General features: G+C 36.2%; 1 protein-coding gene across 2 annotated transcripts; it reads right to left on the bottom strand.

Moving 5' to 3' along the window:
• Positions 1-515: 515 nt before the first annotated feature.
• On the bottom strand, positions 516-9,779 carry lztr1 (leucine zipper like post translational regulator 1). Of its 2 annotated transcripts, XM_056254732.1 has the most exons (21): positions 9,722-9,756; positions 9,397-9,577; positions 9,243-9,305; positions 9,105-9,161; positions 8,935-9,014; positions 8,415-8,523; positions 8,214-8,294; positions 7,998-8,055; positions 7,706-7,845; positions 7,210-7,411; positions 6,318-6,428; positions 6,120-6,212; positions 5,905-6,000; positions 5,376-5,559; positions 3,839-4,008; positions 3,584-3,740; positions 3,352-3,478; positions 2,262-2,411; positions 1,800-1,905; positions 1,109-1,189; positions 516-657 (listed from the first exon to the last, which is right to left on the bottom strand). In XM_056254732.1, the coding sequence occupies exons 2-21, from the start codon at positions 9,564-9,566 to the stop codon at positions 541-543; spliced, it is 2,352 nt and encodes a 783-aa protein (XP_056110707.1). In that variant the 5' UTR covers positions 9,567-9,577; positions 9,722-9,756; the 3' UTR covers positions 516-540. The 2 variants fall into 2 exon arrangements, with proteins under 2 accessions (XP_056110707.1, XP_056110706.1); XM_056254731.1 differs by having other exon boundaries at positions 9,397-9,779.
• Between the last annotated feature and the right edge of the window lie 620 nt (positions 9,780-10,399).

Below are 10,399 nucleotides of genomic sequence, written 5' to 3'. Positions count from 1 at the left end.
TATTGAATCATAATTTGGCGCTAAAATGTTCATAATTGTCATTATAAAAAGGCAAAAAATATATGGGTGGCTATAAAATGAGTTCATTTTCTTTCTGCGATATAACATTGTTTTTTTTCTTTGGATTTTGAAATGAAAGGTTACCTGGACATGTTTTTTTTTCATTCATACTAATAGAGGTGATGTTTTCAAATCTTTCATTATGTGGGACACATAATTGTATGTCTAATTAAACAACGTTGTGGGCCGTCAACTGATTTGATGTGCACTACTAAAAAAAGGCATTTGCCAAAAACATTCGCATATTAAAACGAATGAAACTGAACAATCACCCAGCATGTCTCTTAAACACCATTTGGTAAATAAAATCCAGAGGAATGTGATGCAGTGAACAGGAGGGGTGTGAAGCAGAATTATAAGGGTTGGGAGGAGGTGCTGGATGAAAAGGGAAGGAAATGGAGCAGAAGCGTTAATGAAAAAGCTCATAAAGTATTTACTTTATATAAAGTATAAAGGATGGGATGTGAAGGGGAGGAGAGACTATATATCAGAGCTCATCTCAGTGCACTGTTTGTCTGATATGTGGGATGCCAGCGAGTCAATGATGTCCAACAGCAGCGGTTGGCTGAGCGATCGCAAGTTGGGGAGCTTGGACACCTTCAGGGAAGGAAGGAGAACCAAAGAAATAAATGGTAAACAACACAGGCCATGCAATAGACCGCAAATAAACAACCAAAAATAAACTGATAAGCTAAGAGGGCCAAATAACACCAGGATGTCAAATTATGTTCACAAAGGCACTCAATGGCATTTAAAAATACTATATTTTGTTTAGGGTAGCTGAAAGTGGGACAGTTTATCACTATTGAAGTAAATATGCGTGATGGATAACACTGATAACATGATAAATAGGTCTAAATGCATATCAAACTTTGCCTGACAATACATAGTTACAGATCTCTCCGTTTTGAAAATCCGACCAGAATATCGTACACATTAAAGAGCTCGTAGAGGTTATCCACGTTGGACGGAATATTTTGGTGACGTGTTTTTAACCGTGGCGAGGTAGCCAGCACACGCTTAGAGCTGTGGTCAATAGCACACCCACCTTGGTGAACTGATGGACTATAATATGCAGGCAGTGTTTCTTCATGTCCAGAGCTTGAGTCTTATCAGCCGCCTCCAAGATCTGAGGATAAACGAGGGATGATAGCATGTGACTGCAGTTCTTTATCAATAAAGGGTTTGAACGTGGACACATATTAACTTTCAAAAGTTTGGGGATAGTAAGATTTAATGTTTTTGAAAGACGTCTCTTCTGCTCACCAAGGCTGCAGTTACTTGATCAAAAATGGTGTAAAAACTGTAATATTGTGAAATATTATTACAATTTAAAATAACTGTTTTATATGTGAATATATTTTAAAATGTAATTTATTCTTGTGATGCAAAACTGAATTTTTTAGCATCATTACTCCAGTCTTCATTGTCACATGATCCTTCAGAAATCATTCTAATATCCTGATTTGCTGCTCAAGAAATATTTCTTATTATCATTAATGTTGAAAACAGTTGTGCCGCTAAATATTTTTGTGGAAACTGCCATAATGTTTTTTTTTTTCAGGATTCTTTGATGAACAGAAAGTTCAGCATTTATTTGAAATACATATATTTTTTTGTAACATAAAAATCTTTATGTCACTTTTTAATTAATTTAAATATACCCTTGCCAAATAAAAGTATTAATTTCTTACTGACCCCAAACTTTTGAACGATAGTGTATGATATATGATGCATACCTGTAACACATTCTCTACAGTAACGTTCATCTCCAGATTTTGCTTGCAGTATGCCTGCAGTCTGTTGTTGGAGAAACCGTAGTAATAAGGTGCTGCAAACAGGTATCTGTGCACTAGTTAAGGGCAAACACATCATTTAAAATTTGATACAGCTCAGGTTCTTCCGTCATTCTTCATTCCGTTTCATCATCTGCCAGGTGAAAAATCGCAAGTCTGGTCGTTAGCAAAAGTAACAGCACATCTCTCCTCAAGCTACTCTATTTGAGGTATCATTCATGTTTCTAACATGTGAGTTAGATGACAAATAAACATTAGATGACATTAATATGACAAATAAACATCTAAAAATAATAATATAAAAGGGAGTCAAAAGCATTACAACAAAGCATTATGCATGGTCTCAGAAAGAAAGATTGCACATTACAATATAAAATGTAGAACATGAAGCGGTAATGAGGATACAGTGAGTCCTCTGGAGGCATGTTGACGTCCCCATAATAAATGTAGCGCAGCATAGACTCAAAGGCCTGTGTGCTAGGAACCATTTCACCTATTGAAATGTTCACCTGCCCGTCCTCTGGCATGAAGGAGCGGAACATGGCCTCAAAATAACTGAGAAAGAATTGAGGCAGTGATCAACTGATAAATCAAAAGACAGTTCAAAAAACAAGACATGTTTGGAATGCCTTACTACTAGTTTCTATTTATGTTGTAAAATTAAATAATTAAATAATATGCAGTATGAATACTGTGCACTTTGCTCATGAAATACCCAGATGACTTACTGCCTAATCAAAGAAATGTTATTATTGTTGTTAATTGAAAAAAATAAATGTTAATTGATAATACATTATATATATATATTTTTTTTTTTTTACTAAATATTTCAATTAGCTGCAAAGGCAAAAATTTTCACATTTCGTTTAGTTGACAAACTAAAATTACCTCAAATTAACAATTACAATTAAATTACTTAAAAATAACAAAACTGAAATAATAATTAAAAAGGAAATAATATATTAACATAAATCAAATAATAAAACAGACAAAAAAGACAAATCAAAATTACTAAAATGAAAATGGAAAATATATAAAAAAATATATATCTCAAAATATGAATGATTACTATAATACTATAATAATGACACTAAAATAACACTGAACCAGAATACACTGCTGTCAACTTGACCGTCCACTTCCATAGTGATGAATTGTTATATCAACCGTGATTCGGTGATTTACTGACTAAAAAAAAAAAACATATTCACTTTGACGGACATCATTTGCTTAAATGCCCATGTGAATGCATTGAAATCATTTCATATGACAACAACATAGCTCAATGTAGATGTAAAAAAAAAAAAAAAATGAATGCATACTGCCCCACACTTTTAATTTTAAAAAGTAGTATGCAGTAAATGTAGTTTAATACTATCTAGTAAGAATTATGGTAGTATTCCATTAAGAACATATCCATACACTCATCTCCTTTAATACTCCAAAGCTTTATCGAGATGTTGTTATAGGCCCTAGTGACTACTGTGTCCATTACCTGGAGCGAGCAGCAAGTATAGCCTTATGTGCAGGGCGCGGATGACCATCTAGCAGAAGGATGATGTCACAAAACTCATGGCCCGCCCCCTCCAGACAAGCCTTCATGTCCTGCACCAGAGATGTGCCTGAAACAAAGAAAAGGCATCCTGGTTTTTGGAGCCAAATCCCCAATTTTAGATCTGTCCTGAAAGCGAATGCGTGTGTATTTGTATTTGTGTGCTTATTTTCACCTATGTCCACCGGCTGATCCGAATAGACTCTGGGAGGAGGCTGCTGTTTGCGTCTCACTATCTCCACGATCAGCGGAGTGGACAGGTGCTCAAACTCTTTAGTCATGATGACCTGGTTAAAGTGACTCTCCTTGACCACAAAGTTCAGGCAATGTTCCTGGGGGGCGGAAATAGATAGATAAATATATACAGAAGAGAATTTGACATTCTAACAAGGTTAGTTTTTTTTATATTCAGGTATGTCTTCAACTTTACCTTGAGCTGGTCCAGCTGAAGCTTGTTTGCGTTTTCACACACGCTCAGGACATTCTGCAGATCGACCGATGCCTCAATGTACTGAACACAGAGCTGCTCCAGTCTGGACAGTTTAAAACTCAAAGCAAGTTTATAAACGTCCATGATCAACAGCACATCCTGCACATGACCTTGTGGAGAGAGAGAAGGAAGACTCGTAGGCGAGTGATTTAAAATATGACCCCATGACACCCTCTATGTCTTTTCTTGAAGTGCCCCAATAATGCTATTTTAAAGGTTCCTAAATTTGTTTTGAAGCTCTCCTACAATAGGTTTACATGCATCCAAGGTCAAAAAACACAAATTCTCTCATAATATACATTGCAGCATCTCTTTTCTCAGTTTCTGAAACGGTTCAATCAAGGGTTTGGTCTCTCTAAACCCCTCCTTTTCCGAGAGCCTACTCTGCTTTGATTGGTCAGATGGCCCAGTCTGTTGTGATTGGTCTACCTCTTACAGTGTGTGTCAGAAACAAAACAGCCATTACTAATATCTGAATTTCAGCTCCGGAGGCTTCCTCAGCACTTGCTACAGAGACTGATACAAACAGTAACAATGGTGTTGGTTTTACCGTATCAATTCCAGCCCGAATCCTCATCCTTTGAAAGTACATGCAAAGTGAATTTGCTTTGGCAGCACAGAAAAAAAAAAATAGCATCTTCTCGACATGTCGACATCACAAATCAAACTCATACAGGCCTTGGCTACAACTACAGTGTTTGAGGGTGGGTCAAAATAGACGTTGTTCACGGGCAGCCAATGAAGACCACAGATTGGCATTATGCAAATTTGCTACAAACCTACATAGGTTTGTGCAGGAATAAGACTGGAATTACTGACAACTTTTTTCAGGCAGTTCAAAATCAGTTCTTTCTTTTGGGAGACAATAGCTATGTTTCCATCCACACGTTTTTATCCGCATTAAGTGATATCGAATGAAAAATGCCTTATGGAAACAGTAAAATTCGATTGAATTTCATGAATATCGACTCAAATGAAATACGATCGGTCTCATCGGATTTTATCTTGATCGATATACGGCTTATGCGATAAACGCGGATGGAAACGTTATTATGGTGCGATCCATTCTGCCTAGTAAAACTTTGTTCGCAAATGTTGGCTTGAATGTTGTGCAATTCGGTGAGAAAATGAATGGAAACACCTTAACATGTCTCAAATCAATTAGATATACCATTTTGATCGCAAAACAGCACGTGACGTCATTACGCACAGGTTTTTATCCGGTTTAAAGGCGTTTGATGGAAACACACTTTCACCAGCTTTATTCGCATGAGGTGTTTTACCGAACTTCAGATAATTCGATTGACAAGTGGATGGAAACATGGCTAATATCTCCATTTATTGTGCACTTGCAGATATTTTACATTCACACACTGATATATTACACACTACATGAAAGGTAATATCCGAAAAAGAATAATAGAGGCACTTTAAGCAGATCAACAGAAGGCATATCTTAAGATGTGGTGTAACTTACCTCTACGTGGGTACTGTATCTTGTCTGTGTACAGGAACTGCATCAAAACCTCAAATGGTTGAGCATCTGCCTCTCTGATTGACACTTCCAATAAAGGAAGACCCCTTGAGGACTTTCCAGAGTTGTCCTTCTGACTGCCTGAGCCAGACTCCTCACTCTCCTCATTGCATTCGAGTTTACTCTTCTGCAAAAAGAGGCCAAATATTATTTACATTCTGATTAGCCAAAAGTAAAAAGTTTTGGACAGGAATTCACATTCATTTAGAGAATGTACCTAAATGGAGGAATATTGAGATTTAAAAATAAAAAATTGTTTTTTTTGTGCAAATAAAACAAATACTCATGTTACAAGGTAAACATCTACAAAAAAAACATTTTTAAAATTTAAAAATCCTCATTTGACAACAGGTGATAGGACAACATGGCATAAGTAAAAAATTACTTTTTTCCCCCCTTTTTTTTAAAAAGGTCAAATTTCTCCATAACAAAGATGCATACAAAATCAGACATAATGAAATATGAAATAGACCTGTTTCTGTCGATCTCTCGCCTGTAGAATCTTCTTTCGGAGCCACTTACAGCGAGCTGTTACAATGGCAATATGACCCAGGACCTTCTCCTCCCTCTGTAAACAGAAAATAAAAAGATTTTATTTATTACTAAAACTTAAATGTTGCCAATGATTCAGAATGACAGTGTGTATCAGATAAAAACATGTTATTATTTTTTACAGGACAAACTAACCTCCCCCAAGATAAACTCTACATCACAGAACTGACGGTTTTCCCAAAGTTTGCCATAGTCCTCATGAAGTGTGCACTTTGGGTAACAAGAAAACTAGGACAAAAAATTATAATAATAAAAAAGAACAGTTAAATAATAATATGGTATGTTTAATTGCATTAGATGAAGCAGGTGTATTTCTGGAGGTCAAACACTCACCTGAAATCTGTACATTTCTCCACTGCGTACATTATTGTCCACAGTCCCTCCAAAGATGTACATGGCATCATGGATAACAGCTGCTGCATGGAACAGCCTCCCACTTGGCATCTGAGAGAAACAGTTCAACATTTTTATTTACAAAGAACAAACACACCACAAGCTAAAAGGCAAACCCTTTTTCCAAACTACAGGGGAACTCAATTAACTCATCAAAATGAATGCTGAAAACATCCACTATTGAGTCATGGATGCTTATGATGTTGCTATGAATTTATAGGTACAGTCAAAGCCAAATTGTTCAGATTTATTACAATTAATTAAACTCCATGTGTTTTAAATGTCTACAAGCAAATACACTACCATTCAAAAGCTAAGATTTTTTTCATTTCTCTGAACGAAGTCTCTTATACTCACCATTACTTTGCTGCATTTATTTGATTAAAAATACAATAAAATAATCATTTTCTATGAGAATATAGTTTAAAATGTAATTTATTCCTGTGAGGCAAAGCTGAATTTTCAGCATCATTACTCCAGTCTTCAGTGTCACATGATCCTTTAGAAATTATTCTAATATGCTGATTTGCTGCTTAAGAAACATTTCAGCTTCTTGAACAGTTGTGCTGCTTATTATTGTTGATTATTTGATGAATAGAAAATCCAAAAGAACCAAAACAATTTTTTGTAACAAATTTCTTTACTGCCACTTTTGGTCAATTTAATGCATTCTTGCTGAATGAAAGAAAAAAAAATCTGACTGACCCCAAACTTTTGGATGGTAGTGTATGTGTTAACAAACATTCATTTTCAATGGGAATATTATGGATTTGTTGTAATTATGTTAGCTGGGGTTTTCCTTAAATTCCTCTGTGATCTGTCCAGGTCATACCTCGCTGTCGGTGCTGGGATGAATGACCTCCCAGGTCTGTGAGTCCACATCATAGCAGTGCAGTTCGTTGGGTAGAGTGTTGTCTGCCGCTCCTCCAAACACATACAGGTGACGGTCAAATGCCACCATGGTGTGTCCATAGCGTCTCTGAGGGGGCGGAGGGGAGCCACGCAGTAAGTGCTCAGTTGGGATACGGGTCCATCTGTGGAAAAAATACATTAATAATTGCGTACAAAAATTGTATTGTTCCTCTTTCCTTAACATTTTACATCATTTAAACAACATTTAACTGAAATGAGATGAATAATGACAATATTGTCTGCTGTAGAGCTGGAATTGGCATTGGTTCATAACTGACTCTTTTATTCTCCTGTTTATTACTGTGAAGCTTCTTTGAAACAATCTAAAGCCTTATGAATTGATATAATAAAAACTCATGTACATACAGTATTACACATAAAATGACATTTATCAATGTCCTCTCTGCCGTGCTCACATGTGGCCTTTGAATTCAAACTGAAAGAGGTTGTTGGTGATCTTTGCTCCACTCTGACCAGAAAAGACAAACATCTTATCCCGACATACAGCAACTGGGAAGTTACAACAGGAAGGTGGGATTTCACCGCTTTGTTCAATCTATAAGAAACAAAGAAAGTGGGACATCAGAAATATTAATTATTATGCATTTTATAAGCTTAAAGGTGAACACAAACTCTTAAGAAAAAGCTTAAAGTCAAATAATAATATAATTTAGACAAAATTTTAATTAAACATGCAAAGATAGACACCTCTTCCCAGCATGCCTGCTCACGATCCTGAAGACTGATGGTCCACATGTCATTCAGCCTGTTGAAAACAAAAACAAAAATAGTTAATTCATTCATATATTAACAGTTACATTTAATAAAAATCCCATAGTTTTAGGTTGGAATATATTTGTTTATGTTACAACAGATTTAAATTTGCCATTCAACACTGTGTAAAGAGGGGAATAACATGCTTGCCTGGCATTTCCATCATATCCAGCAAAAATCCAGAGTTTGTCGTTATAGACCGTGGCTCCATGAGCCGATCTGGCAACCAGACTGGAACATAAAAAAAAAAAAAAAAAGTATTAACAAACAAAACTAAGTATCAGACAGACAACACAACCTAACTATGAGAATGACAAAAAAATATATAATTGTTGAAAACTTAAGATTTACCGTCCCTCCACCTTCCATTCTGTCCACTGCCCGGTAGCAAACTTGTACTCAAATAGATCATTTTTGTTTTTCAAGTTAGAGTTTGAATATATGTCTCCCGTGTAGCCACCTAAAAATACAATCAAGAATACATTACGCACACAGGAAAAGAAAACACGACATAGAATGACGAGTTTAAATTTTAAAATCAATGAATGAATGAACTGAATCAACATTGAACTGACTCAAGCTGAATAATGACACCACTGTCTTCTGTAGAGCTGCTTAAAACTGAATTAAAATCATTTCATAATTTATTAACTTTACACAGTTATTTAACTGAACTGACTTGTGCTGAATAATGACACTTGTATTTTAAGAGCTGGTTTACAGGCAATTTAAATTGGTCTAATATTTGAGGAAGTTCCATCATTGATTCTGTTATTTTCCTGTTTATAACAGTGAAGCTGCTTTGAAACAATCTGTATTGTATAAAGCGATACAGTATATAAATAAAAGGGACTTGACATTGAAAACCTACCAAATACAAACATGCTGCTTCCATACACAACTGCAGAATGGTGATATCTTGGTGCTGGTGGGGTGCCAGTAGTAAACGCCCTATTAATAATGTAAATTCATGTTAGAGGCTACACAAAAAAAAAACATATTCAAGCACATGCACCTTCAAGCCATTAACATAGCGCTCACCGACACCACGAGCAGTCCTTCACATCAAACCGCAACAGGTCATTAAGCATGTTCTTGCTGAAAGAAATGATCACCAGAGTGAGATCTTTCTGTATCTTTTGGAGAGAAAGGAAAGTGGAGGAAATCCACAATACTCACCCATTGTCTCCTCCAAAAACATAGATGGCATCCCTGTATGCCACAACAGTGTGTTTGCTACGCCTGCAAGAAACAAACCCCAATATACACTGTTTTTACAGCTGACTACAAAACCTATTGTTAAAGATGGAGAAAAACGTGTATAAATGTGTACCTTGCACCCACAAACTCATCACATGGTGGCAGCCTCCTCCAGCGGTGGACAGTCTCGAAAGGCCCGAAGTTGAGTGTCAAATACTCAACACTGTCAGAGCAGCTGTGGTCAAAATCAACACTGGGAGCAACTTTAGATTTACAAGACATGGCTCCAGGAAACCATGACATTCAGTTTACATCTAGCAAGGTTTTGTCCAGCCGAGGGACCAAGACAAAAGAAAAGAAAAATTAATTTGTTTGTAAGTTGTCTGAGGGTTTGAGCTGTTTTGGCATCATCTGAACCATGTTGCCCAAAAGATTATTATGAATGTTTACAATCTTACCTTCAATACGACTAACGTTAGCTAGCTACAAGTGTATCTGATCATCTGTCATTTTCGTCTAATAACAATCGTAACACCTTAAATAGGCATAACATATTAAATTAAACAAGTCGATATGACAGAAGGGGATAATATCATGGAATATATACAGATACGAATTATATCTCTTCTTGCTCCTGGACGTCAAGGGAGGAGACGAGGCTACTTGACATGCGCAGATTCACAGCTTTGAATGGAGGAGAGCACGGTAGACGTCATCAAGAAAAAAAACACTAAGGAATTATTCATATTTTATACGTCTCCGTTTATATTTTTACTACGCACACCTAAATGTTCTCATTTCTAGGCATACTAAAATAAATATAAATATAAGTATAAACGGACCATTAGTAAAAAACGTACGCACGAGGTTGCATTTTCATTGGTCGAAATTATGAGGGGCGGGATCAAAGCAGGAAGGTGACTGGAGCTCGCGGCGGCAACAACTCAAAACGCGCCAAATTTCTACGGCTGAACAGTATCAACAACGGAAATATATATATTTACAGTAATATTCTATGTAGACCGGTGGCAACGCCAATTGTATGTACATTTATATGGACACATACTTTTGTTTATCGTTGTTCGCAGCACATTAGTGAAATTCATGTGAGCAGAAGGACTAAAATTAGGTCCATT

Source organism: Rhinichthys klamathensis, unplaced genomic scaffold (genome assembly GCF_029890125.1).
Source record: "Rhinichthys klamathensis goyatoka isolate OS25496 unplaced genomic scaffold, OSU_Roscu_1.1 h1tg000114l_1, whole genome shotgun sequence".
In the NCBI taxonomy this organism is placed as follows: domain Eukaryota; kingdom Metazoa; phylum Chordata; class Actinopteri; order Cypriniformes; family Leuciscidae; genus Rhinichthys; species Rhinichthys klamathensis.
The sequence above is the reverse complement of the archived record's forward strand: the minus strand, read 5'-3'. Positions and strand labels throughout refer to the sequence as shown.